Here is a 27,729-nt window from a genome sequence, read left to right on the forward strand (position 1 = left end):
TGGACACACTTTGCACCTCCAAGCCAACTGCTCTCGGGTCGAACTCCCTTCTCTACCCGCCTGCCCACTGCGCGCGTCCCCGTCTCCAGGCCCCCACGACCAAAATCAAGTCCTTTGGGTGACGATTAAGTTTCCAAGTCATTTAATCGGAGTGGCGCTGGCCCGTGGTTTGCCTTCTCCAAGAAGCCTCGTAGCATTGCCGGTTTCGTGGTTTTTGGTGTCTTTCTTTATTGCAGTTTTCTGCTGTAAGCAGTGCGGTTGGAGGTGGGGGGGGGGCTGCGGTGTTAAATGCAGTAATACAACATAGCGTCTCAGTAAAGTAACACTCTGAAATTCTCCAACGCTAACCTGGTTTTCAGAAGGGCCCCGGGTAGAAAAAATAAATAAAAACCTTTGCCTGGGCCCCCAAAGAGTAATGATGTTGGTACCAGGCAGGTTTTTCGAGGTCTGTGTGCGTGTGCCTCCATAAATGAAATGCCATCACAAAAGAGAGATTTTTTTTCCCCCATTTGAAACCATCTCCCTTATTTTAGGCAACCCGGAGAGCGAAGGCCCCGGTTGGTAACCGGGAGAAGGCACGCCTTTGCCACAAGACGATTTAAATATGAAATGTAACATCCAGGCAGTTTTGTGTTTATTATATATTGCATCGCCATCGCTTTTGGGTTCGCTGCCGTTTCTCGAATTAAGTCCCATTCGCTTGTGACGCCCTGCATTTCGGTATGGAAAATGGGTTTACGCCCACGGGTCACATTTTAATGCTCAAGTGTGATGCACAGAACCAGGTGTTCCCTCGTCCCTTCTCGTTGCTAAGACAAACACAGGAGGAGGTTTTTTTTTTTCTTCTCGTTTTTTAAATGTCTGGCATTTGCTCCAGGCACACACACCAAGAAGGGGTGTCTGTGTGTGTGTGTGTGTGTCTTGGTTGGGGCGAGGCCCAATCAGCCTTGATGAACAGCCGGCCCTATGTCTCGACTTCAAACAGTGACATAATTTTAGGAGGTCTTGAAGAGTGTCACGAGCATCTGCTCTGCAGAAATACCAGACAAAGCCAGAAATTGGCACGGGGGCGACGAATGGCTCCAGATGGTGTGTAGAGATCAGGTTTCTACCTCTTTGGGATGCCAAGTTGAGCATGGAAGCTTGTGTCGGCCGTGATCTGTGAAATTGTAGGAGCAACAAGATATGCGGAGGGCTTGAATGCTTTTGGGTGCGTGTGTGTGTGGAGGGGCTCCTTCCCACGACAGGTGGCTTGCTTTGATTTAAATCCACCAGAGAGGAAGGCTAACTTAAGTTTCTTTTGAATCCAACATGTAATTAAAAAAATAAATAAAATTGGTGGTGTAACCGACGTAGACGTCACTGCTCACCTTTTATTGACTTTGCAAAAATTATCGGCAGCCCTGATCCACACAGTTGTTTTCTTAAGCAAGCAGGCTCCTCTTTGGACTTTTCCATTTCCATTTTAAAAAAGAAATGCGTAATGCCTTTCACTCATGAATCCCATACAGATTATACTGGTAGTCCTTGACTTACAACCGTTCGTTTAGCGACCGGATTTACAACGGCGCTGAAAAAGTGACTTACCGTTTTTCACGCTTCGGCCATTGCGACATCCCCATGGTCACGTGATCAAAATTCAGACACTTGGTAACTGACTCGTATTTATGACAGCCGCAAGGTCCCAGGGTCACATGATCCTCTTTTGTGACCAAAAGTCAAGCCAGATTTCACTTAACAGCCTTGTGACTAACTTAACTACAGTGCTTCACTTAACTGGTCTGGCAAGAAAAGAGATGAAATGGGGCAAAATTCACTTAACAACTCTTTCACTTAGCAACAGAAAAATTTGGGTTCAGTTATGGCCGTAAGTTGAGGACTGCATGCACAGAGTACCAGTACGTTGGATTCATCTGTTTCTGACACGGATTTCCACCACTGTGGTCTCCCCTAGAAAACTTTAAATGTCAAACCACTTTAATAGCAGCAAAGACTACTACACTTTTCAAAGAAAGAATGCAAGGTGTCTGTTGGTTAAGTATAAATATTCGTATTAGAAGGGTGTGCTTTAAACCCATTTTAAAAATCCAGCTTGTTAGGAAATGAGGGCCAAATTCCAGCTAATGCTATGAATTTATCATCTCTGGGGTGGCGGAAATCTTTCCTTTGGCCTATTGGGCACCGAAATGCAAAATGGGAAAGGTTTTGTCCCTCCGACTGTGTGAAGTTAAACCCATTAGGATTGCAACGTAAAGAGGTCTAAAAACCTAGAATTTGTCAATATTTGGGTGGTGTGGGAATTCCTCTACCGACAAGTATGTTGGAAAGGGACATCTACAGACAGAATAGCATGGGCTTACCTGTTGTAAGGGTGGAGTACCACTTGCCAGATTAGTAAATGATGACTAAAAGGCAAGAAGTGGGCAAATTAAGGAGCTGTAATAATTAACATATTTCTACACGAGTTGTAGAACCGGTTCAGAGACCTTGGGCTTGCTGGAAGGTTCCCTGCCAGTCTTCAGTTTCTTGACTCTTGGGTTGCCTTTGGCTTCTGAATTGTTGAGCGGGAACTCAAAGACGATCCCAGAATTAGACAGTTGAAGTACAGTTAATTTTTCCATGTTGCGATTGTCGGTTTCTTTCTATAGCTCACGGCAAACCCTTTCAATAGGCAGGCCCCATTATCCCCAGCCAGCAGGGCCCTTATTAAGCATGATTAATGTTGGTTTTCTACTACCCCTCTTGTTAAACTCGTAAACAGAAGCTGTTTTCATCGGCCGTCTCCTATGACGGTTTGGGCCTGAAAGGGCTCGACTAGTTCCTGCTGATTTTTTTTTTAAAAGAATTAAGGATTGAGCTTGCCAGGTCTGCCCGAGAGGCATTCAACCTCACAGACATTTTGAAATGCTGCATCAGGCTTCCACTGCCAGATAAATATGAATTATGCAACGTTACGGTCCGTTTGGGTGTTTCTTTTGAAGCTGTGCGCGAAGCATCGCATTGCTTCTGTTTGGAACAAAGGCGAGGACTTGGAAAGTTAATTCCCCCAAACTCGTTTTTTTGTGTTCTGGAAATGTAACGTTCTTGAATGGGAAGCTTGAGGCAAGAAATAACACGGTTTTTTTTTCTGTCTGGATTGAAATGGAATAGTTAATTCACGCCTTTGCCAGCAACGGATGAGCTTTGACTGTGTTTTCTTCTCCTGAGTGCCAGTTTTCACTTCGCCTAGCCTGGCTTAGAATAATAGAGTTGGAAGGGTTCTTGGAGGTTTTCTAGTCCAGCCCCCTCTTTCTTTAAAAAAAAAAAGTTTTTCTTAATTAAACACAAACAAAAACAAAAAATATACATGAAAAACCACTGAACATGGTACAATCCTCCTAACACACATCTTTGTCTTACACTGCTAAATCGGACTATTATAAAATATGGGATAAGTTTTATGGTTTGTTAGCCAAGAGGAAGGATCAGGATAATAAAAAATGGTGTGTGTTTGTGTGTATGCATGTATGGTGTGTGTGTGCATGTGTGTACATACATACGGCATTCAGCTTTGTTCAGGTATTTTCCCACGTCATTGTAGTTGTGCTTTTAAAGTTGTAGCAACGGCAGAATCTCATCTGCGATCATCAGGCTTCTGTATTGGGTTCGTCTGTGAGTCAGACTTTTACAGTGGTTTCAGTTTTTGAGATTCTGCCGAAACGTTGCTACAACTTTAAAAGCACAACTACAATGACGTGGGAAAATACCCGAACAAAGCTGAATGCCATACATGTAAGTACCTGCGAAAACTTAAGTGTATATATATATATGTATATGTATATGTATGTATGTATATATATGTGTGTGTGTGTGTATATGTATGTATGTATGTATGTGTGTGTGTATATATATATATATATATATATATATATATATATATATATGTACGTATGTATGTATGTATGTATATGAAAATGAAAATATGTAGGAGTACGATCCGATTTAGTCCAACCCCCTCTTGAGCAGGAGACCCTGAAAAGAGCCTGGACAGCCATTTGTCTGAAATGGTATAGGGCAGGGGTCTTCAACCTTGGCAACTTTAAGACTTGTGGACTTCAACTCCCAGAATTCCTCAGCCAGCTTTGCTGAGAGTTGAAGTCCACAAGTCTTAAAGTTGCCAAGGTTGAAGACCCCTGCCCTATACCATTTCAGACAAATGGCTGTCCAGAATCTTCTTGAAAGCCTCCAGTAATGAAGCTTCTAGAACTTCTGGAAGCAAGCTGGTTGATTGTTCTCACGGTCAAGAAATTTCTCCTTAGTTCTAGGTTGCTTCTCTCTTTGGTCAGTCTCCATCCGTTGTTTCTTGTCTAGCCTTGTGGTGCTTTGGGAAATGATTTGGTCCCTTCATCTTCGTAGGAGACCCTCAGATATTGGAAGACTTGCCATCATGTCTCCCCTTGCCCTTCTTTTCATTAGACTAGAACAAGGGTCCCCCAAAAGTGGCAACTTTAAGACTGGGAGTTGAAGTCCACATGTCTTAAAGTTGCCAAGTTTGGAGACTTCTGGACTAGAGACAGACCCAAATTCCTGTAACCGTTCTGTCCAGTCCCTCAAACCTTCGGTTGGAGTGATGCTTCAAATAGATTTGGATGTGGATTAATTGGCAAAGGCCAAGTTTGACCAACTCCGACTGCCTTAGTCATTCCATGGGAGGGAACTGACCTTCATAAGAGGGTGGAAGGGAAGCTCGGAGGCTCATAAACTTTTCATGAAGAACAAATTACAACTTGCTGACCTTTCCCGATTTGCCCGGCTGGGTTCGCATCTTGTGCTTGGAAAACTACAGCTTAAAGAGTCCAGTGCCATGTTTAAAATCAGCCAATGTGGCTTCCCAATAAAATATAATGAAAGGAAACGGTGCTTGATCTGTGTCAGACAGGAATTTGTGCTAGATCCACAGCGAAGCACTAAAACCGCACCTTTTAAAAACCATTCGTAATTCTTGTAATCTGCGTGAACTTTTCAGGGAGGGAAATTATACTTCGATCCTTAAAACTGGGGTGTTGCTCTCCCTTAAGTGGGGTGTGTTTTTATATTATTTTTGGCAGTGTTGAACTTTTAAGAAAAACACAAGTGTTTCCTTCCAGTTCTTTTGCCTTATCTTGCCACTTAAAAAAACCAAAAAAAAACTTCCTGAGAATTGAGTAACACTAAAGAATCTTTTATCAGAAAAATAAGTTTGCCCTCGGGTCATTTTTCAGCCCTTAAAGATGTTCTACAGTGGGAATAATCATTTCAAATCAGACCTTGGTTTTATTTGTTTAGGCCCGAAATCTGTGTTCGTCCGTCTTGGCAATCTTTTAAGATAAGCAGCCTTCAACTCTAGAATTCCCCAGCTGGGATATATCTGAAAAGCTACCAAGCTTTGGAAACAAAAGGATGTTCTGGGAAGTATGAGATCAGATCCTGCCATTGCAGCAGAGAAAGGGAACATCTACCTTGGTTTGGGGAAATGGCCAGCTATACAGGCAGCAGTGAAACATAAAAGGAGGGATGAGAATGCCTTTTAGGCAGAAAAAAAGGCTGTGAAGGTTAGCCAGGTCATCCCTGAATGGATTTGGACGAATCTTGAGTTCAAAGGTGAGGCTATATAAATACGATGAGGCTCCGTAAGAAGTTGGCAGTGCAAAGGACTGGCACAAAGGCCTGGACTCTGCCAGCCGATGGGCGAAGCCTGCAGACTCACAACCGCTCCTTGCACGTACTACCAATGCCACAGATCCCCGATCAAAAGTCGGGGTGCCTTGGTGACAGGCGGTGTAGCTAGGATGGTTTCAAGCATCCTGGATCGATCGGGTTTGTCTCTTGCCGGCTTCTAACCAGCAGAGTCAATCGGGTGAAGTTTGGATTCACTTAACTATGAGACCTTCCGTCATTTAACAGATAAATCAGACTTGGAAGGGACCTTGTAGGTTATCTAGTCCACCCCACCCCCCCATCCAAGCGGGAGACCCTACACCATTTCTGACAAATGGCAGTCCAGTTTCTTCTTGAAAGTCTCAAGTGATGATGCTATCATAGCTGTTCCATCGGTTGATGGTTCTCACTGTCAGAAAGTTTCTCCTTATTTCCAGGTTGAATCTCTCCTTGATCAGTTCCCATCGATCGTTCCTTGTCTGGCCTTCGGGTGCTTTAGAAAATAGCTTGACCCCTTCCTCCTCTCTGTGGCAGCCCCCCAAATATTGGAAGATGCTCTTCTGTCTCCCCTGGTCCTTCTCTTCCCTAGGCTAGCCAGGCTCAGTTCCTGTAACCGTTCTTCATATTTGCTTAACAATCGTGCCCTCCCTCACAGCCAAAAAAAGTTGTAAGGACGTAGAAATTCAAAGAAACAGAAGTTGAAGGTGATCATTCCCAATCTTTCTGGCTTGTTTAACTATCCACCATCCGGACAAAAGAGAACGAGTGTATTCAAAAATAAGCAGCCAAAATGGTGGGTCCTTGTGGGGTGTTGTCCTCTGTGACGCTCACAGAAGGCATTGCAAGAGGCTGATAATATTGCCAGCTGGGTTTGGTGCTGGCATTTTTTTTGTTGTTTTATAACCTAACCACCAGGAAGGCTGGTCCCGGAGTTCAAACAGCCTCGATTAAGCGCGTTTATAGCCTGGTTTCTACCCCTCAAGCCCTTATTGCATCAGGCCAGTTGGATAAATTGGGCCTTACACAAGACGGCAGCCACACATCCCTGCTTTCCCCATTTCTCTGCCTCATTTGCCCCGAGACTATACGGGCTGTGTGCTTTTTTATACAAAGGCATTCTAGGGCAGCCTTCCAAGGCTGTCTCAACCCCACGCCCTCCTCGGCCCTCGTCACGTGCGCGGCTCTCCACTTTGATCCACCAGAGCGTGCCATGGGTTGCCTCAGCGAAATGAAACGGCCATTAACGCTTGTTTTCCTGTTTTCTTTCTTTTTTTTCCCCCTTTTGAAAGGACAATTTCTCTCCACTTGACCGAAGAGCCTCAGTAAACACGGGCAGTCACTTCCATCAGGAGGGGAAGGATGGGGGCTTTGCCTCTTGAGGGAGGGTACAGGTGAACAGAGTTGGAAGGGACCTTGGAGGTTCTCTAGTCCAACCCCCACCACCACCACCACCCACCTAAGCAGGAGACCCTACACCATTTCTGACAGAGGGCGGTCCAGTCTCTTCTTGAAAGCTTTCAGGGATGAAGCTCCCACAACTTCTCTTCATTGGTTGATTGTTCTCCCTGTCGGAAAGTTTCTCCTTATTTCCAGGTTGAATCTCTCCTGGATGAGTTTCCATCCATTCTTCCTTGTCTGGCTTTGGAAAATAGCTTGACCCCCTTCCTCCTCCTCTCTGGGGCAGCCCCTCAACTACTGGAAGGCTGCTCTCCTGTCTCCCCTGGTCCTTCTCTTCCCTGGACTAGCCAGGCCCGGTTCCTGCAACCGTTCGCCGTATGTTTTAGCCTCCAGTCCCCTCATCAACCTGGTTGCTCTTCTCTGCAGGGCCTACAGTTATTCCTTGACTTACAACAGTTCACTTAGTGACTATGCAAAGTTACAGCCGCATGGGAAAAAGGCGACTTAGGACCGTTTTTCACACTTAACGACCATTGCAGCCTCCCCGTGGTCATGTGATCAAAATTCAGGCGCTTGGGCCACTGACTCAAATTTATGACGGTCGCGCCGTCGCCTTTTGCGACCTTCTGACAAGCAAAAAACAACAGGGAAGCCAGATTCACTTAAGAACCATGTGACTCACTTAACAAATGCAATGGTTCACTTAACAACGGTGGCAAGGAAGGTCGTACAATGGAGCAAGCATCTGAATTTTGCTCACTTGGACATGGGGTTGGCACAACGGTCACAAGTGTCAAAAACGGTCACGAGTCCCTTTTTTCAGTGGCTCTGGAACTTCAAACGGTCACTAAATGAATTGTTGTAAGCCGAGAGATGCCTGTATCTTCTGGTAGTAAGTGCCGCGGAGTGGCTGCAAGTCACCTTTTTCTTTTTAAACCTCTGTTGTAACTTCAAACAGTTGCTAAACAAATAGTTTGTAAATCAAGGACTCTTTGTACAGTGGAGCTGGTATTTCAAGCAGCGAGGGATGGATTTCAGTAGCCTCCAAGCTTTGCTTTGTGGGAGAACTTGGCTTAAACATTTCCCACTTGCCAAACTCGGGATGAGCAGAGCCTGAAAAACTGCATCAGAACGTGAGAAACAGGCTTACGTAAATGAAATGTACAGCTAAACTCAGATTAGATCTAAGATTTAGACCTGATTAGATCTGCCCTCCTTTTTTTTTTTTTTTTTTTTAAGATGTTAACTTCGTCAGGCTGGTTGGCTTCCTACCAACCCAACCCCTCTTCGAAAAGCAGACCAAAAAATATATATATTTTTTTTCTTGTGTGTATCAAGTAGTAACCAGCAGCGTATAAAAAGGGGGCCCCGTTGCATTTTTTAATCTTCCTGGTGAGTCGGTTAGATAGCCTGTGGCCAGCTTTACTTTTTACTTTTAATTTTCCGCCCCCAGCCTCAACTTCCCTTTCTGCAAAATGGGGTCGCTGCTGACGCTTGCCTTGCAGGATGTAGCAGGGGCATATAAATGGCTGCTTGGCAAGTTAAATTAGCATTTCGTTTGCAAATCAAAGAGCGGGCTAAATATTTGACTAGGTCGCTCCCTTAGCTCTTGTTGAATCAAGAAAAAAATGTGACTGCTTTATTGGGGCATTTCGATAGCTCAGCACCGGTTTATTCAGGAGCTCAACCTATTTAAAACGTTGGGTAGCTTTTTAAGCCATCTCTCTCTGTCTCTGTCTCTCTCTCTTTCTCTCTCTGCTTATTCGTGTGTGTGTGTGTGATTGTTATCCTATGGCTCTTGTTGTAAAAGTTTTGGTTCCTTCGCTATACTTCAGGACACTTGAGTAAAATGAAAATGGCAAGAAATGTACGCAGTAATTCTAACCGAGGAATTATTGAGTCTGTCATCTGCACCTCTATAACTGTCCGGTTTGGTTCTGCAACCCAACAAGACAGACACAGACTTCAAAGAGTGATTGGGACTGCAGAAAAAATACAATGGCTACCAACCTGCCTTCCATCGAGGACCTGTACATTGCAGGAGTCAAAAAGGGGGCTGTGAAAATATCTACAGACCCCTCACATCCTGGACATAAACTGTTTCAACTCCCACCCTCAAAACGACGCTATAGAGCCCTGCACACCAGAACAAATTAGAAACAAGGACAGTTTTTTTCCCCAATGCCATTACTCAGCTAAACAAATAATTCCCTCAACACTGTCCAACTATTTACAAAATCTGCACTACTATCACTATTAATCTTCTCGTCACTCCTTATCACCCATCCCCTCCCACTTGTGACTGTATGACTGTGACTTTGTCGCTTGTATCCTTACGATTGACTGTTTCCTAGTATGATTTGATTGCTTATTGTACCCTGTCATTAAGTATTGTACCTAATGATTCTTGACTCTAGACGAATGTACCTTTTATGTACACTGAGAGCATTTGCACCAAGACAAACTCCTTGTGTGTCCAATCACACTTGGCCAATAAAAGATTCTATTCTGTTCTATTCAAAATTTTGCTGACGCTTTCTGCGACAATCAAGTTATTTCTTCCAATGAACCTTTCCCCAACGTTTTGAAAGCTTTAGCACAGTGGCTTCACTTGGGTAGAAATCCCAGCCGGGCAGCCACCAAAAGCGCCCTCTGCATTACTCACCACTGCTGGGGTTGCAAATCTCTGCAAGGGCCGATAAATCTGAATAAACATTCCTCTCATCTCGTGACCCAATGAGACTGAATTGCTCCTTTGGAGGAGGACTGCTGAGGTCGGAGATACCCTGGCAGGGCGGGGAGGATTATAACCAGCTTTATAAAAAAAGCTTTCTCATCATTCATTTATTCTTTTCCCTAAGTGCAGCGTGTTTGTGTGTGCTCTTGATGCCCCGTAACGTTGCAGGCCGGAGCCAGAGGGGTGGGTTGCAGCGCATTGCCAAGGACGTACAATGTGCTTTTTGTGAAAAGCAGAGACAAACCCGCCTCCTGCAGTGCCTCCAGGTGCCAACCCAAAAAAAACCCCCAAAAACGCCTTGTCAACTAGTCTTTGGCAAAGATAAGAGTCATTCTTTGTGGCTGATTAAATAGGTTGGGTGTCGAAATTTTGGGGTGAAGAGGAGGGACTAGGATGCTTTCAGTGCCGGGCATCATGCCAGGAGCATTGCTAAATTGGTACATCTCAAGTTTGGGCACATTACTCCACTTTCTTTCTTCCCAAACTGGTTGAAGTTGGGGAAAGGTTGGATAAATATCTCTTCTCTCTCTCTCTCTCTCTCTCTCTCTCTCTCTCTCTCTCTCTCTCTCTTTCTTTCTTTTTTTCATCAAGCATGCTCTCAGGAAGATAGTTGCCAAGCCGAACCAATTGTACGTTCTTTTGAGACGCGTCTGTTCCACGCTGAACCAAAGATTGATTTGGAAGGCCAAGGATGGAGGCTTTGGGGAGGTTGTGTACGGTGTTAGGATTTTGTAATTATTTTGTAAAGGGAATGGACCTTGGATATCGTTTGATCCAGTGATCCCTCCACCTTTTGGGACCCCCGATTTAGCCCATTCCTAGAGCGCCTCCCCCTCCCCTTTTAAGACAGCCACCCAAACTTTACTGAGCCACGGTGGGGCAGTGGTTAGAGTGGAGTACGGCAGGCTACTTCTGCTGGTTGCCCGCAGTTTGGCCGCTCGATTCTCACCAGGTTCAAGGTTGAACTCAGCCTTCCGTCCTTCCGAGGTTGGTAAAAGGAGGACCTGGATTGTTGGTGGTAAGAGGCCGACTTTGTAAACCGCTTAGAGAGGGCTGTAAAAGTGCTGCGAAGCGGTATATAAGTGCTAGTGTCTATCACCTTCCTACTGCCCTGTTGAATAGCATCTACAGACAGCCCTTGACTTGTAGCCATTACTTTGTCGGTCATTCGAAGTTGGAGCAGTGCTGAAAAAAAGGTTTTCCATGCTTGTGACCGTTGCAGCATCCCAGTGCCGCTTGGCAACCAGCTCTTACTTATGACGGTTGCCGTGTCCTGGGGTCATGTCATTCCCTGAACAAGCCAAGTCGAGGGGGAAGCCAGGTTCAGTTAACAATTGTCGGAAGGAAAGGTCATTCATCGGGGCACAGCTCGCTCAGCCGCCGTCTCGCATTAGCAACAGAGGTTTTGCAAGAATGGTCGTAAGGATAACGGAGTTGGAAGGGGCCTTGAAGGTCTCCTAGTCCAACCCCCTGCTCAGGCTAAGAAGTCAGGTCTCTAAGAAGTCAGGGGCCACCTACGCTGTTGGCTTTCCACGATGCCCAAGCGAAATTTGCTCCCTAAGTTAATTTTAAAAACTGAACCACTTAAGTCAACGCTCATGTTCCACGCCTGTCCTTTTCCCTTCTGGGGCAGAAGGGTAGAAGTGGGCAGGTGCCCTGGGTTTCAATAGGTACTTTGCATCAAGGTGAGTGAGCAGCCTCCCATTCTTCCCATCACCACCCCTCCTTCCCGCCGCTGTTTTCCAGACGGGCACCTGAGAACAGGTGTCTCGGCACCTTCCTGATTAACCGTATACTTGCTTGCCTCCTCTTTTAGGGTCACCACGTCTCATCCTATGTATTTCCCTTTCAGATTCCTTTGTTACTTCCTCTCAGCCTGTCTCTCTCTTTTCGACCTCACAAGGCAAGTCTGTCATTTTCTTGTACAATCCACCCCCCCCCCGCTTCTGAAAGAAAAATGTTGAAAGAGGCTGTAACTGGGGACAAGAGAAGGTTTTTTTTCCCTTTTTCGGTCAACCTGCAAATGGGACCTCCAAGGCTGCTCGTCCACGGCCTTCCCAAAAATCAGGAGAGGTAGCAAAAATCTTTGAAAAGGTTGTCCCCAAAGGTGCTTCCCCCACCCACCCACCCCAGGTTCAGGGTGACTGAGGATCTCTACAGACTTTTGAAAAGAGTCGATGGAGCCCGTTTGCTGAGCCTGTGGTCTGTACGGACCAGAATTGGCCAGGAGCTTCAGGTTTAGGAAAGAGTTTAGGTTGCCTCCGTCAGGCAAGGCCTTTCCTCACGAATTCGAAAGCGGATAATTTCTGATCTGATTCTGTTTGCAGGAGTGCTGATGACAGCAGAGTTGAGTTGCGTGTATCTGCGAAGCTGGAGGGGAGGGGAAAAAAAAAATCTAAAGCCAATTATCTTTTTAAATAGTGAAGCTTTGATAGTGTTAAGAAGAATCGAGATCTCAGTTCGGCTTTTTTGTCAGCTTCCCAGTGACCAAGTCATGCGCTTTTCCAAGCAAATTTTCTCTTGCCAAAGTTGTTTTTCCTGTCTGGGTTGTCTTTCCAGTAGGCCCAACAAATCTGGCTTAGTTTGGGGGAGGAGAGTCTGTAAGCAGTGATTCTCAAATTTGGCAACTCTGAAGAGGTGTGGACTTCAACGCCTAGAATTCCCCAGCCAGCATGCTTCAAGATACGTGGACTACAACTCCCACAATTCCACCCATCTTTAAGCTGCTGAAGTTACTGAACTATTAACAGGGAATCTCCAAACTTGGGCACTTTGAGAGGTGTGGACTTCAACTCCCAGAATTCCCCACTGTCAGGATTCTGGCAGTTGCCCCAATTAAATCATGATCCTCGAGCCAAGCTTCAAAAACTTAGAAGAATTTATTCGAATGTGTCGGCATGTCCTGTACAAAACCGATTCTGAGACGCATAATTCACTGTCACCCTTGACCCTGTTTCCTTCCCCCCCTTCTCTTGAGAGAGTTACCCAGGAACTATCCATTGGGATGTAGAGATCTCTCAACGTTTGCGCCTCTTTAATTTTTAAAAACAATTTTGAGGGGCTAACAAAAAGGCCTCTTGGAATTGTCTCGGGCGCCCTGGCACTTCACATGGCCGTCACCGGATTTCCCAACCTGAAAGAGTCGCTCAGGATATTTGGAAGGGCAAACAGGGTCATCGGCAGGAGCCGCAGGAAGTTGGAAAGACTTTATTGTGGGCTGTTTAGGCACCTAGATAAGAGAGGCCGCCTCCTATACACGTCCAAAGCTCTTGTGTGAATCTGTGACCATAGTTGTAGACTTGAGATGCTGAGCCGTGCAGGGAGAGCTGGAAGGGCTGGCTTAGTCATCTTTGGCCTTCGAGAAACTAGGCGGTCAGGAAATGTAAGCTTCCACTAATATGTCTAAGAGAGAAGGTGTCTCTGGCTCAAAATTTGAATTCCCGCAGAAGGTCCCACTTATCCAAAGTCCTGGCAAGTTGTTGCCCATTGAAGTCCAAATCTAGCCAGCCTTGCGATGAAACCAGAGAAGAATGGCGTCCACGAAGACGCCACGGTTCCACCCCGGAGCTACAAAGAAGCTCTTCTATTAGTAGATGTTTGCAGGTGTGTTTGTGCAACACACACGCCTCAAAGACAACTTAACTTTCTGGTACCGGCCCATCTGGGAAGAAGAACGTTTCCCGTTGAATACACTGCAAAACAAGGATCCGAATTGGTTCTGACCACAAGGAGGCTATCGTTTTATAAGAGCTAAAAGCTACCCAAGGCCCCGTAGGAAGGGAAGGGGGCTGTGGCCCTTTAGATCCGGGGTCCCCAGCCCTTCAGTCTGTGGCATGCCAGAAAGCAGGTTGTGCGAACAGTCGAAGCCCCATCTGCGGGAGGAAAGGCAGCGCACGAAACTACGCCCCGCTCCGGTCCACGGAAAACCTTTCCCTGGAACTGGTCCCTTGCACCCCCAAAATGGGGGGGCACCGGTGAAGATACTTATGAACTATAACTTCCCACCTGGCCATCTCTGAGGGATTTTTTGGGGGGGCTGGGATGGGGAGGTCACTTTTGACCCACAGGGCAGAAACAGACCAGCATAGCATCTTGTGCCTTGCAGGATGCTTCCATAGAGAGGCTTTTAACATCTGTAATTACAGCCTCTGTTTTTTGAACTGTAAGAATAGGAAGCTGCCCCCAAATAGATTTTTTGGGGGGGTGGGGGGGCTGTTCAGGGGCGGGAAAGCAGTTACAGCCTTTTTTTTTTCAATCCCTTCTTTTTCTTTTCTGGAAACCATAAAACATTTTTCTTCCTGCTTTTTTTTTCCTCCCTCCGCGTCCACCGGAGACCCAGCTTGGCTACGAAGTGCTGAAATGTTCCTGCCGCCGTGGTGCTGTTTAACTATATGACGTGCTCTGACTCTGTGGCTGCTTCCCTGCACTGTGTTTCTCTTGCGTGAATTAATTTTCCCCACCTGTCTCGTTAAGCTTGCTTTTTCTTTTTTCTTTTTTGGGTTTTGTGTCCCCCGAAGTACCGAATGCAAATAAGAAAGAAAGAAAAGGAAGGAGGGAGGAAAGGAAGGAAAAAGAAGGAAGGAAGGAAGGAAGGAAGGAAGGAAGGAAGGAAGGAAGGAAGGAAGGAAGGAAGGAAGGAAGGAAGGAAGGAAATAAATTATTTTGGCAACTGCACAGAAGTTGAGGGTGGTTGTAGCAACACTGAAGGGAGAGTTGAATAGTCCCAGGACAAAACATTGAGAAGGAAATGGGGAAGCTGGGTAGGACTCCACAGACTGACTCAGCCTCAGTCTGTAGCAGTAGCACCAGGGGTCTGTGGAGATTCTCAAGTCAACCAGGTTGTCCCAAAGGTGCTTCAGTTCTTCAGAACTAAAGAAGCTCCTTGTATGAGAAACAAAACTTCTTCAAACAAAGGAAGCCCAGTTACCTTTAGAAGAAAAAAAAAACACATCTTTGGGATGCTAGCACCAAGGTTGCCAGTCTTCAATGGTCGGATTGGATTCAGTTGGAGGTATTTGGCGAACCTAGCAAGTTATATTATTACTTTGGTTTTATTTAACGTTGGTTAAACACGCCATTACTTGGGGTGCAATGCAAACTCAAGGTTTGAGCGCTCGGAGTGGTTTCCTTCATTGGTGGTCACTGTTTGTGAATCAGGATAATGCATCCAGGTTTATGACTCCAAAGTTATGCTAGCTGGGAATTCTGGGAGCTGTAGTCCTGTGGAGTCAGAGAGCCCTGGCAAAAGCCAGTTTTTGTAGGTTTTGTCATTCGGGGCCCTCTCGGGATTAATTCTGTTTTGAAAGTTTTAATCCAAGAGTTTTCCAGCCTCCGGTCTTCTGACATCTCTTTCCGTCTCTCATCTCGATAATGAGCACCATCCCAGGGTTGTTTTTAGAATAACAGAGTTAGAAAGGACCTCAGAGGTCTTCTAGTCCACCCCCCCCCCTTGCTCAAGCAGGAGACCCTCTTCTACCACTTTAGACAAATGGTTGTCCTGTCCCTTCCTTAAAACCTCTAGTGATGGAGAACCCACAACTTCTGAAGGCGAGTTGTTCCACTGGTTGATTGTTCTTATCACCAGAATCTCCCAGTTCACAAAATACAGTGGTTTGACCTGAAACAGGCTGGTTCCCAGTGAATAGGCCTCTTTCCAGAGTAGCTTATCGGCCATTATCAAGAGTCCAGCTTGGGTGGTAGTAACCATTAAGGAGCTACCCTGGGCATTGTGTCCCTTTGGAAAGGCATTTGAAGATCAGTCTATTAATTCAACAATCCCTGGATTGATCTAAAAACCGGGGGTTCTGACCTTGTAGTCCGCAGGGTGCAAAGGCTCGAAAACAGTTTGATTGAAATCTTGAGTGAAGCCTTTGGGGGTCCGTGGCCACAAAAGCTTTTTATCTATTCTGACCCACGTCCTTTCCCAACAAATCAAACACAATCCCAAAGAAACAGAAACCTTGTAACGTGTGCAAGGCTTGCCAAAAGATAACAGCCAAGAAATAATTTGCAAGACAAAAATATTCAAATACAAACTCGGGATACTGGAATGCCCACGAGGCTGGAGTTTCAAAACGTCTTTGCCTTCTGCAAAGTTTCACAGCTGGCTTTTATCTTCTTGAAGGAGGGGCCATTACCTTGCAGCCTTACTCCCGAGTCGCCCGGGGTGTTGTAGCTGTTCTTTCCTGCGAGCGATCTTGTACGCATGCGCACTTGGCACAGGCTTCTCGGGAACCTCCTCATTACTGCTGCCAGCCCCCATATTCTCTGAAGGCAAATACTCCCCAATGGTCCTGGCCTCTCCTTTGAGTCCTCGCTCTCCTCAGCCGTCCACATCTGCTGCCGGCTAACCACAACATTATGGGGAAGAAAAGATTAAGAACTACTTATTTAAAGTCTTTTCCAAAATGGGAAGCGAGCTAACGATACCCAGCATCTCTCAGACGCAGCGCCTTTTCTTCGTCAGGGGTTTCAGGTAACCCTCCCACACACACACACCAAAAAATACCTGTGGCAGTCCCACTCAACAATAGATATTAATATAAGGCTTCCAAGAAACAGACATTCCTATTTAGCTATCATGACTGATAACAGTGAGTAAATCTCCTTGCTTGACTCATTGGTTTACAATGAAGAGGAATCATAAATTCTGTAAATGAATCATCCAGGAAATCTCGTTATGCAGCTTTTTTGTTGTGGGGTGGGGAGAATGTCTTCTGGGTTGTAGGGGACCCCTGAGCCAACTTTCTCTAACCTGGCAGGCACTTAGGGCTTGGCTGGGACTTTAATCCAGTGACCAAATACCAAACCAGGACACTTCTGGAGCAAGAAGCCAACTCTGGATGTTGGAATGCAAAGCGCAGGTGTGTTTGACTTTTGCTAATAATCCCTTCCATTTTCATGGCATTTGCTGAGTGAGTGAAGCCCTGGATTTGCTAGCAGCTCTTTTTTTCTGAAGGGGAGTCAGAATGATTTTCCATTTCTCTTAAGGCCTCTGACTAAGCAAGATACTAAGGCCAAAGGCGCCTTGGTGCCTGCGGATCACAATTGATTCTGCTGAAGGTCGTTTCGACTCATGCAGGCTTCTTTTAAATTGGAGGCATCAATTAGCCAGACATTGGACTCTTGGCCTGCAAAGGATTGTGTGTCCCAGTTTCGGACTCTGGTCTGCAAATCTTTTTTAAGTGTGAAAGTGGTGAGGGGTTTAACTTAGGAACATTCATTCTCTTTCCTTCCTTCCTTCCTTCCTTCCTTCCTTCCTTCCTTCTCTCTCTCTCTCCCCCCCACTCCCTTCCTCCCTCCCTTCTTTCTTTTCTCTCTTTTCTCCCTTTCTTTCTTTCTTTCCTTCCTTCCTTCCTTCCTTCCTTCCTTCCCTCTCTCTCTCTCTCCCTTCCTCCCTCCTTTCTTTTCTCTTTTCTCTCTCTCTTTCTCTTTCTTTCTTTTTCTTTTTCTTTCCTTTCTTTCTTTCCTTTCTCTTTCTTTCTTTCTTTCTTTCTTTCTTTCTTTCTTTCTTTCTTTCTTTCTTTCTTTCTTTCTTTCTTTCTTTCTTTCTTTCTTTCTTTCTCTCTCTCTCTCTCCCTCCCTCCCTCCCTCCCTCCTTTCTTTCTTTCTTTCTTTCCAAAACGTACTGTACTTCTGGGAGAAACCCCACTCATTATCCCCGCAGAAAGCACATTTTTGAAAAGCACGAGCCCTTTCATTAAGGCTGGTACAGAAAAGCTTTGGCCTGTTGAGATTGCGTGGCTGCTGAGAGTAGAAGCGAAGATTTTTTTTGGCTAAGCTTCTCTGGCGTGTCAGAAGAGTTTCTTTTCGGGTCTCCCGTGCATCTTTTTAGCCCGGGTGTTGTCGACAGATGGAAGGGTTTGGAAGCGAGGTGCTTCTGCCGATAACCAAAATGCACGTTGAGGCTGAGTTGCCTTGTTCTGAGAGTTCCGCTCACAGGTGTGTTTCCAGTTTTCAGGGGTCGAACACGAAAGACTCCATGTTCAACTGCAAATATTAAAGGTGTTGCGAAGGTCACACTAGAAGTGCCTGCAGGCTGGAGCATGTTTTCCCCTGGCTTCCCATTGATCAATGGTGCAATCCGATGTTAAGTGATAGGTGGTGTGTATTAAGATTGCAAAAATTGCCTTTATCTCTTAAATCTAACGGGGGAAGCTGACCATAATCTTCCTTTAACTCCTGGAGAACACAGTTCCTATATCCCTTAAGCACGATGTCCGATTGAAGAGAATATTTGTAACTTGGGGTTGAACCTTGAGAGAGCAAACCCCATTCTCGTGTACCACTGATGACGTTACCCAGTTGGGTCGTGAAACGTCTTAAAGAAAAGCACCGATAGCTCAGAAAACAACCCTGCATTAATATTTCCTGCATCTTTCCCTGCGCTTGTTTAAGAAAACAGCCTGTCTTGTGGGTGATTTCGGAAGACAAATCTCCTGCGTAACCAAAAAAGATGTGGGGGGTTTTTTCCCAGTGTGTGTGTGTGTGGGGGGGATGATGCCTTCAGGAGTTGGCACACCATTCCACTTTGATAATCCCTGCCCACACCCAGGAAAAATGAGCTTCCCTGAATTTAGCCCAGCTAATTTTCTTTTTGGGCTTGGAACTTCGGTTGCCTTGATTCTGCGTATTCTCCTAATCTAGTGCCTTCTAGATAGTTTAGGATTACGGTTGGGATTTCTGAAAGTTGCAGCTGGGTCATGTCCGGAAATGGATGTTCCCGCTTGGGGAATGGAATTCCTTGGCATTCGTGAGAAAATAGATGTTTGGATTTGGGATCTGTTTGGCTCAATAGCACTTAGACTTACGTATCACTTCCCAGTGCTTCCCAGCCCTCTCCAAGCACAGTTTACAGAGTCAGCCTCTTGCCCCCAGAAATCTGGGTCTTTATTTTACCGACCTCGGAAGGACGGAAGGCTGAGTCAACCTTGAGCCGGTCAGGATTGAACTGCTGGCAGAGTTAGCCTGAAATATTGCATTATAACCACGAGGGAGGGAGGGTAATAGCAATAGTACTTAGACTTATATACCGCTTCAAAGTGCTTTACAGTCCTCTCTTAGTAGTTTACAGAGTCAGCCTCTTGCCCTCAACAATCTGGCTCCTCCTTTTAGCCACTTCAGAAGGACAGAAGCCTGAGTCAGCCTTGAGCCTGGTGAGGTTCGAGCTGCTGGCAGCCAGCAGTCAGCAGAAGTAGCCTGCAGTACTGCTTTCCAACCACCGCATCACCATCTCCAATACGGGTAGTCCTCCAGTTACAACTGTAGTTAAGCCTGGCAGTTACCATTTTTAAGTCGTGACGGTCATAAATCAAGGCACCAGGTGAGCAGACCTGACTTTACGACCATTCCCCCCCCCCCCAGCAATCATTAAATGAGCATTTGGTTGTTAAGCGAACTCATACACAATCGGCATTTACCGCAAGAAACTTGGAAGAAACGCCGGTTTCTGGCCAACGCGTTGTAAATCGTGGTCATTAGACCATGATATGTTGCAAATGGTTGTAAGGGCTCCCAAAACACAGTCATGTGACCTTTGTGGTGGTGGGAGCAACATCAGAACTTCAAAACCAGGTTGTAAATAGGGGTTTTTTTGGGGGGAGGGTCATCATAACCTTGAACGGTTGCAAGTTGAGAATTACCTTTCCAGGTTGCTCAGTTCTTTCCTGGCCTTGGTGATGTTGGACATGAATTTTGAAACTTGATACAAGCAAAGCAGGTATTCCACCTATATTCTCCCCTCCCCTCCCTCCCCCCAGGTCATCTGGCCCGTTATCTTTCAGGGTTGTAGCTGGAAGAAACAATACAGCGACTCCTCGACTTACGACCACAGTTGAGCCCAGAATTTCTGTTGCTCAGCAGGACGGCTGTTAAGGGGACTTTTTACCTTGTTTTACCACGTTTCTTTGCCACGGTTGTTATAAGTGAATCGCTGCAGTTTCGTTAAAGTTAGTCACAAGGTTGTTAAGGGAATCTAGCTTTCCCCGTTGACTAGGCTTGTCGGAAGGGCACTAAAGGGGATTGGGTGACACTTACACACACACACACACACACACACACCCTGGGGATGCTGCGACCGTCGTAAATATGACCCAGTTGCCAAATGTCCGAATTTTGATCATGGAGGTGCTGCAACGGTCGTTAAGTGTGGAAAAAAACGGTCGTGAGTCCCTTTTTCCAGTGCCATTGTGACTTCAAACGTTCACTAAATGAACTGTTGTAAAGGACTATCTATAGTAAATAAACAGCAAATGCATCTCACTCCCTTCCAGCACTGATGGTGTTAAATAGTTTGGTGATGAAACATCTGCGAGCAAGAAGTTTTGAACCGTTCACTCCATAAACTGTTGTAATGATATATTTGCTTTAGGAGTAGCACAAAGTAGATCAGACAAAAGTAAGCGTTGATCCCAAAGTAGCCGTAGAAATAAGATATACCGCAAGGGGAAACCCAGGTTGTATCATTCCGACAACGTCTGTCTGACCTGCAAAGCACCCGACAACCTTCTACAACAGGGCTCTCCAAACTTGACAGCTTTAAGACTTGTGGGCTTCAACTCCCAGAATTCCTCCTCCTCCAGTCTTGTTAGCTCAGGAATTCTGGGAGTTGGAAGTCCACAAGTCTTAAAGCTGTCAGGTTTGGAGAGCCTTGTTCAAACAACCTGTTGAGACAGTTTTATTTGCATTTGGGGCAGGGGTGGCTGCTTCTGTTCACCTGCCCAGCATGATCTGTTCTTTTGCCTTTCTCTCTCTGGCTGACTTCGGCTGTGTCCCTCCCATGAAATTAAATGTTGGTCACTATTTATTTATTTTTTTACGTTTACATGGATTGCAGCCTCCCTACGATGTTCCTGTCCTTCAGGGGGACGGTCTTATGCATGCGCGCAGAGTTTGGTAGGGTAGAATCGTGGCTTTCGTTTCGTGACGAGCATGTTGCCTGCTTGATTGTGGCATTTTTGTCGCCGATCCTGTGTGCGTCCTTCTCTCTCTCTCTCTCTGTATCCCCGTTTCAATCGGGGGATCTTCCTGGGTCCGGTTCAGCTTGCCGGATGCAGTTCCCTGCTCCTTTCCTGTCTTCTTTCCCATCAGCTGGAGTTTATTTAACACATTCCGGGAATCAGAGGGAAGCCAACAGCAAATCTGCTCTCCCCAAAGACCAATCCGAGGAAGTCTTGGAAGGACCAAAACAAGGAAGCGTCCAAGGGACCAAGGAAGGTTCAAGGATAGAGACCGTATCGGTGGGATCTCCTCGCCAAATGGAATTGCCCTTTTCGGTTGGATCCAAAATGCATAGCTGCGGCCCCATCACGGAAGCGACTCCTCCGCGGGAGAATTTCAAAGGAGCTAGTTCTCTGGATGGTAAGACAGATCAGAATGGATGCCAGCCAGAAGCAGAACGAGCGTCAAAAGGAGACACCACCTTTGCACTGTTGGCCAACTCGGAAGACGAACACGAGAAGGTTCCTTCTGAGATTCTCGGTTCACATTCCACGGCGTCTCCCAGGGTCGCCGTTGAGCCACCCGTGGAAAAAGACTCCCCCGAATCTCCCTTTGAGGTCATTGCTGACCAACTGGAATTTGATACGGAGTTCAAAGAGGTCCTGACCAGCAATTCCAAGGAGATCGGGAGCAACTGGGTGATACACGGCGAAAGGGAGCTGTTGACTGACATCCCAGAAGACAGCATTTGCGAGTTCCAGGCAAAACCCCGTAGCAGCGGGCGGCCTCCCTCAGGACCGGGGCTCTCTCGCCAGTCTTCAGGCACCACGGCGGCTCTAGAGGAAGTCTCCAAATGTGTCCGTGAACTGCACAGCTTCACCAACGAGCTGCTTAACTGGGACTTGATTCCCAAGGACCTGGAAGACAAGGGGGATGACTTTATCAACGCAGGCTTTAAGGCCTCGTCCACCGAAACCAGCGGCGGTGTTCCAGAACCGGTGGCGAGGCCTAGCGATATGGAAACTGGCAAGGCTCACCAGCCTGTGACAATCAGCCTCCACCCAAAAGGCAAGCCGTCTCCAAAAGTAGAGAAGAATCAAGCCACGGTTGGCCAAGCCATAGCTACAGTGAAAAGTGCTCCTCCGGAAGCCGTCCAGATGACAGCCGAGCTCTCCTGGCCAAATCCATGCTTGCCTGAAGCCGCCGATGCGGATAGCTCTGGAGAATCTGACGACACGGTCATTGAAGATGCTCCAGATGACCTGACATTCCCGAATAAGCTGGTGGTTGAGAATTGCCAGGGGTTCTCCAAACTCACAGGCTCTTCTGAAGCAGAAATTGAATATATAGACGAGGAGGAGGCATCTGATGAGCTTCAGGAAGACCAAATGGCCTCCCAGTCCTTGGAAAGCCGTTGGCGATTTGCTGATGAGTTCAAAGCAATCCAGCCGGCGGAGAGACTCTCTCCTGCATCTCAGCCCTCCAGAGAACCTTCTAAAGCCAAGCAGGCATTCGATGCTGGGGAACTGGAGGTGCCGAGGAAGACTCCCAAGGCCGAAGATCCTTCGAGGAAGATCACTTTGGACAGCGTCAAAGAGGTGGTGTGCCCCGACGGGCTGGGCAGTGAGAGTTTTATGGACTTCATGAAGGAGTGCTTGAAATCCAAAGGGGGTGAGTCTCCCGAAGACCCAGTGGAGATGTTCTCGGAGGCCGAGCTGAAGGCGGCTCGTTCCCAAGGAGCGTGGCCCTACTTCCAGCAGCCGCCCCAAGCCAAGCCAGATTTCGAACACGAGCACATCACCATCACAGCCCTCAAAGAGGTGGGGAGGAAAGGCGAGATGGAGAGGCCTGCGCTCTTCTCTCCCCCCAGAGGGAGGCATTCCAGACAGTACTGTGAGTTCCCGCCCGATGCTCCAGCGAAGTCTGCCTTGGAGAAGAGACCTCTCTGCCTCGAGCAGGCCGTCGACGTGATGCTGGTTCCCGCCAGTGTCAGTCTTGGGAAAACTTCTCACCCGCTTGCTCCCGAGCCGTCGTCCGTACTACACGCCATTACCAAATTACTGGCTCAATTCTCAGGTAAACCACACAAGAAGGTAATGATGTGGCTTGCATGTGGCTTCCTGCGTTTCCGTGGCTATTGGGTTATTGATCCAATTCAGTGTGTGGAGTGTGAAGGATGTGTGTTTGTGTTTATTTTCGTGGTCATGATGTGCACTGAAGCTGGTGTTTGATTTCGTTGTACGAGGTGCAAGGACAATAAAATAAACAAAAACTAAAGTAAACTGAAACTACATTTATTTCCACTGGGGTGACAGTGGACACTTGGATAAGCTTACTTTTACCTTCTTATTTGTAAAATTAATAATATTATTTTTAATAACAACAACAATAATAATAATAAGCAGCATTCTGATGAAGTTTCATTTCCAAAGACACTTTTGTCGCACATACAAAAATCTTTTTGCTTTCTAAAAATATTATCCCATTTATCCGTTTAGAACTTTCTCGCATCACAATCTTGTTAAGCTTTTGGCTTCTAAATTGAAATTCTTTTAAGATAGTAGTTTTTTTCCCCCATTCTACTTACAAAATGAAGATAGCTCACCGAGTATCTTTTGTTCTTTCAGAATATCTCTCTTAAGTTGTAAATTAGTTGTATCCAAAAGTGTATAAGAAAGCGAGGTTTCTGTAGGTCGTATCCATAAAGGCTGCGTAACGATTTTGGGTCACGTTGGTTTCCTTAGCGGGTCTCTTGCAAGAGCAAATCTACATGTTAAGATCCAATTAAACTGATTTCTTGCTGAAAAGTTATGTACAAGAATCTTCTCAACTAACAATCAGCAGCTGCTTGGAGTTAGATAAGGCTCAACAGAATAGCAAGGAGGTTGGACTTAGTCCGTTTATGGCTACGTAAGGATTCTAGGCTGGTTCCTCTTTTGACTCGGCCTCCAGTTTCTGCCAGCTCCCAAGCTGTTCAATGCACAATCGAGTGCAAGAACCTCAGTTCTTGAGATCTAACTATCCACAGTTCAAGAGGCTGATCTCCTGACTTCTTCCTTCTCCAGAGAGAACCTTATCAGCCCGGCTGCTAATTTCGCCACGACGCTTTCCCCACTCATGAAATGCTCACGGAGACAACTAAATTGCACAGACTCTCACCAAGATCAGTCACTAAATTAGAGCTTTCTAGGCAAGAACTACAGGTAATCCTCAACTTACAACCAGCTGCTTGGTGACTGTTACGATGGACCCACAAGTGATTTACAACCTGATTTCGAAGTCTATGATGGGTACACACGCACACACACTTTAATGCTTTTTGACAGTTTCTGGCATCTGTTTTTCCAGCAAAAAATGCCCATTAGGTAAAATGGATTCGCTTAATGACTGTCGTGTTTGCTTAGGGACTGCAATCACAACCGTCATCCTGGACCAATTATGGCCGTAAGTCGAGGACTACCTGTAACGTATGACGGGGATAGTCCTCCAAAACTGCACCCCGTAAACTATTGACAGTGAATTTGCAGCCGTTTTTTTTTTTAATCCAGTGACTATTTCTAATAACGAAGAAAATTCAAAGCAGTTGGTTAGGAAGGGAACCAGTCCAGCTATTAGGATTGGGGTGGGGGGGCATCCCAGGACTTTGGGGCTGTCCCAAAAAGGAGGGAGGTGAACTTATTATCCAAAGCACCTGAAGGCGGGAAGTTGATTAAAGAGAGATCCAACCCAGAACTGAAGAGAAACCCGAGAGAACAGTTCATCAGCAGAACCGCTTGCCTTCATCGCGGGAGGTTTTCAAGAAGAGATTGTCTGAAATAATATAAGGACTCCTGCCTCGAGCAGGGGTTGGACTAGAAGGCCTCCGATGTCCCTTCCAGCCCTACAATTCTAGGTTTTGTTTTGGGGTGGTGGGGCAGAGGAAGAGCCATTGGTGGGATTTCGCACAACTGGTCAAAGAGTGTGGGAGCTTCCTAACCCTGGAGCTAAAAATCTGGCAAAAATGTTACGTGTGTTTTCTCTCACCAAGTATTCCGAAGATCTCCCCTGCATCTGTAGTTTAGATCAGAATGGGGTTTGAACATGGCATGGTATAAAAAAAATAAAAATAAAAGAGATGTTTTTGATATCCCAGAAGGAAAACATGGGAAGGGCTGCGCGCTCAGTTTGGGGAGATGGCATCTTTAACAATAGATAGAAGGGGCCGACACCCCCCCTCACCCCTTTCCCCCCACCCCCCTCTCCTTTCTAGGTCATGGAGCCTCCAAAGGATGGGCTTTGATAAACTTTTATTCTTGGCTAGCTGCCTGTGGCCCATGGACCCCCTGAAGGGGGAGTGGATTTCCACCCAGCCACCCAAACAGAGGAAGCCTTGTGTCGCGTTGTAAATGCCGCTTCTGTGTTGCTCCCACGAGTCTGGGTTCTTTTTTGGGGAGGGGGGATTGAGGAGGGGGGCTTGTCTGAGTTTAGCCCCATATGCTTTTTCTGTGTGCAAAGCCTGAGCTCTTATTCTCCAGATCTCTGGCTTAGATGGGGGTCCCAGCATTCAATAACACCGATAACGCTGGTAATGGCCCTCGATGTGCGACCCACATTTCTGTGGTGAAGGGAACAGCATTTGTCAAGCGAGTTTTTGCTCCCCATTTTAGAACCTTTCTTCCTGCAGTGGTCGTAAGTGTGAAAAACGGTCCTAATAAGTCCCGTTGCAACTTCAAAAGATCACTAAACGAACGGTCGTAAGTGGAGGACTACCTGCATTGTAAACTGGGAGGATTTTGAAATATAGGGGAGAGGCGGTTGGTGGCTAAATAAATAGATAAAACGGTTGAAAGAGTAGTCTTGTATCTCAGTTGAATCTGCTCTTTGAGGAATATAAATTGCATTTGTTATATGTGCATTTTCCACATCAAAACGCTCTCAGTTTGCTCTCTTAAGTAGGAAAGCTTAAATTACCAGGCCTGCAGTATAAAGCTGCAAAGCCCTGAAATCGCCCCCTTTTCGGTTTTTGGAAAAGCAGGAGAAAAAGGAAGAGATCAGGCGAAGACAAACCAAAAAAGTTTTTTTTATTGTTTGGCATTTAAATCCCCCCCCTCCTCTCCACAGCATTATCCAAAAATTTAAGAAACAGGGATGTTTGCATTCTACCTTTCCTCTCCTTAAAAAGAGCTGAAATGCAGGATTTTAGTGCAAAAGTAAATTGCGATGAAAACTTTATAAAAAACTCTGTCAACAATCAAGTTGAAATCTACAAAAGCTTCCTTTTTTAAAAAAAAAGAAAACCTTGTCTCACTTAATACTGGCTGTGCCTATTCTCCACAAAAATATTCTGGAAACAGAATTATTATCGGTGTATTTCTTTTATTACAAATAACTGTGGTACTCCGTGTTCAGAAACTTCCTCCTGAGGAGAATGGAAGAAGAATTAAGAGAGGGTTTTATTCCGTCATAATTTTTTTTTTTTTTTGAAAGCTTCTGTGTTGCTTCTCGACAGTCTTAATGAATTGGAGATTGCAATTCCCAACTGTTGTGACTAGAGGCTGATTTTATGTGACTACGACTACAAATCTGTGTCAACTTTTTTTTTTTTAAAAAAAAGATTTTCTATTCCTTTTTTTCTTTCCTTTATATTTTGAAACTGATTGTGATGACCCAGAGGGGTGTGGCACAAAGGCAACACAGTCAGATGATCAGTAGGAGTCCCTTTATTAGCTCCAACTTTGCCCCCAATGTCCTCATTACCTTCTGGCTGGAGAAAAACACTCCCAGGAACAGCCTTTGACTGCAGAGAATCAAGTCCAAAACGTGGTCAACAAAAACTGTAATTATAAGTCCAATCAAGGCAAAATGAGGTAATTAGTCTGGCAGGGCAGGAGCAAGAATTCCAGACCCGAAGGAACGGCAATAACTCAACACGGTTGGGAGGACACCAGGAACATAGATAGCTAAAGTCAACAATTTAAGTCAGGTTTGCTCCCAGTAGCTGCAGCACTCAGCTTGCATCTCTTTTAAACTCTTCCCAGCTGTGGCTAATGAAGGGATTCAGGGCCCTTTCCTCCCCCCGTAAGCCATGCAACTCATGTTGCTCCCTTCTCCGTTCCTCCCTGCGTGCCCTAGAATGAAGAGGGGGTGGGCCTGGGTCTTCCTCCGAACTCCCTCTCCCTTGTTCTCCCTCCCTCCTGCTCTGCCCAGCCGGACTTTGCCCTTCCCCAGTTTCCTCCACAGCCAACGGAGCCACACTCCCACTCCCTGTGTCAGTTGTTCGTCTTCCTCCTTGGATTCAGACTCCAACAGGGGCGTGACACTGATTCAGATGGGGGGGCGGGCTTCCCTTTAGTTTAAAATGAGAACCTGAATGCATCGTTAGAAGGCTGCAAAACAGCCCAATTGTAAATGCAGGTAGTCCTTGACTTACCACAAACGAGCTCAAAATTTCTGTGGCTAAGGGAAGCATTTGTTAAGTGAGCTTTGCCCCATCCTATGACCTTCTTTGCCACTGTTATTAAGCTAATCACAGTTGTCAAATAGGTCACACGGTTGTTAAGTGAATCTGGCTTTGACTTGGCTTGTCAGAAGGGTCCCCACAGTGGGTCACTGTGACCGTCATAAATATGAACCCATTGCCAAGCGCCTGAAATTTTAAAATCGCTTGACCCTGGGGGACGTTGCGACGGCCGTAAGTGTGAAAAACGGTCCTAAGTCACTTTTTTTCCCCCAGGGGCGTTGTAACTTAGAACTGTCACTCAGTGAACTGTGGTGAGTCGAGGACTCCCCTTAGTTGTTATTTGTTTTTATTTTTTTATTTTCAAATTTAAACACTGCCCATCTGGCTGCGCAATGTAGAGGTTTCCCCTGCAGGGCTGTTGTGCTCCCTTTTATCGTGGATAGCAATAGACTTATATACCGCTTCACGGCGCTTTCCAGCCCTCTCTAAGCGGTTTACGGAGTCAGCCTCTTTCCCCTAACAGTCTGGGTCCTCATTTTAC

The 27,729-nt window shown here is 46.1% G+C and overlaps 1 protein-coding gene across 1 annotated transcript in view; it reads left to right on the top strand.

Annotated features, from left to right (window-relative positions):
- RTN3 (reticulon 3) overlaps positions 1–27,729 on the top strand; it is a 40,774-nt gene that overhangs the window by 4,108 nt on the left and 8,937 nt on the right. Inside the window, exons 2-3 of the mRNA XM_087913709.1 lie at positions 11,628–11,714; positions 20,900–22,825. Coding sequence (XP_087769835.1) covers positions 11,628–11,714; positions 20,900–22,825 — 2,013 coding nt within the window. The remainder of the gene's footprint in view (positions 1–11,627; positions 11,715–20,899; positions 22,826–27,729) is intronic.

This window comes from Pseudonaja textilis, chromosome 16 (genome assembly GCF_049901715.1).
Source record: "Pseudonaja textilis isolate UNSWEBS1 chromosome 16, rPseTex1.2, whole genome shotgun sequence".
In the NCBI taxonomy this organism is placed as follows: Eukaryota; Metazoa; Chordata; class Lepidosauria; order Squamata; family Elapidae; genus Pseudonaja; species Pseudonaja textilis.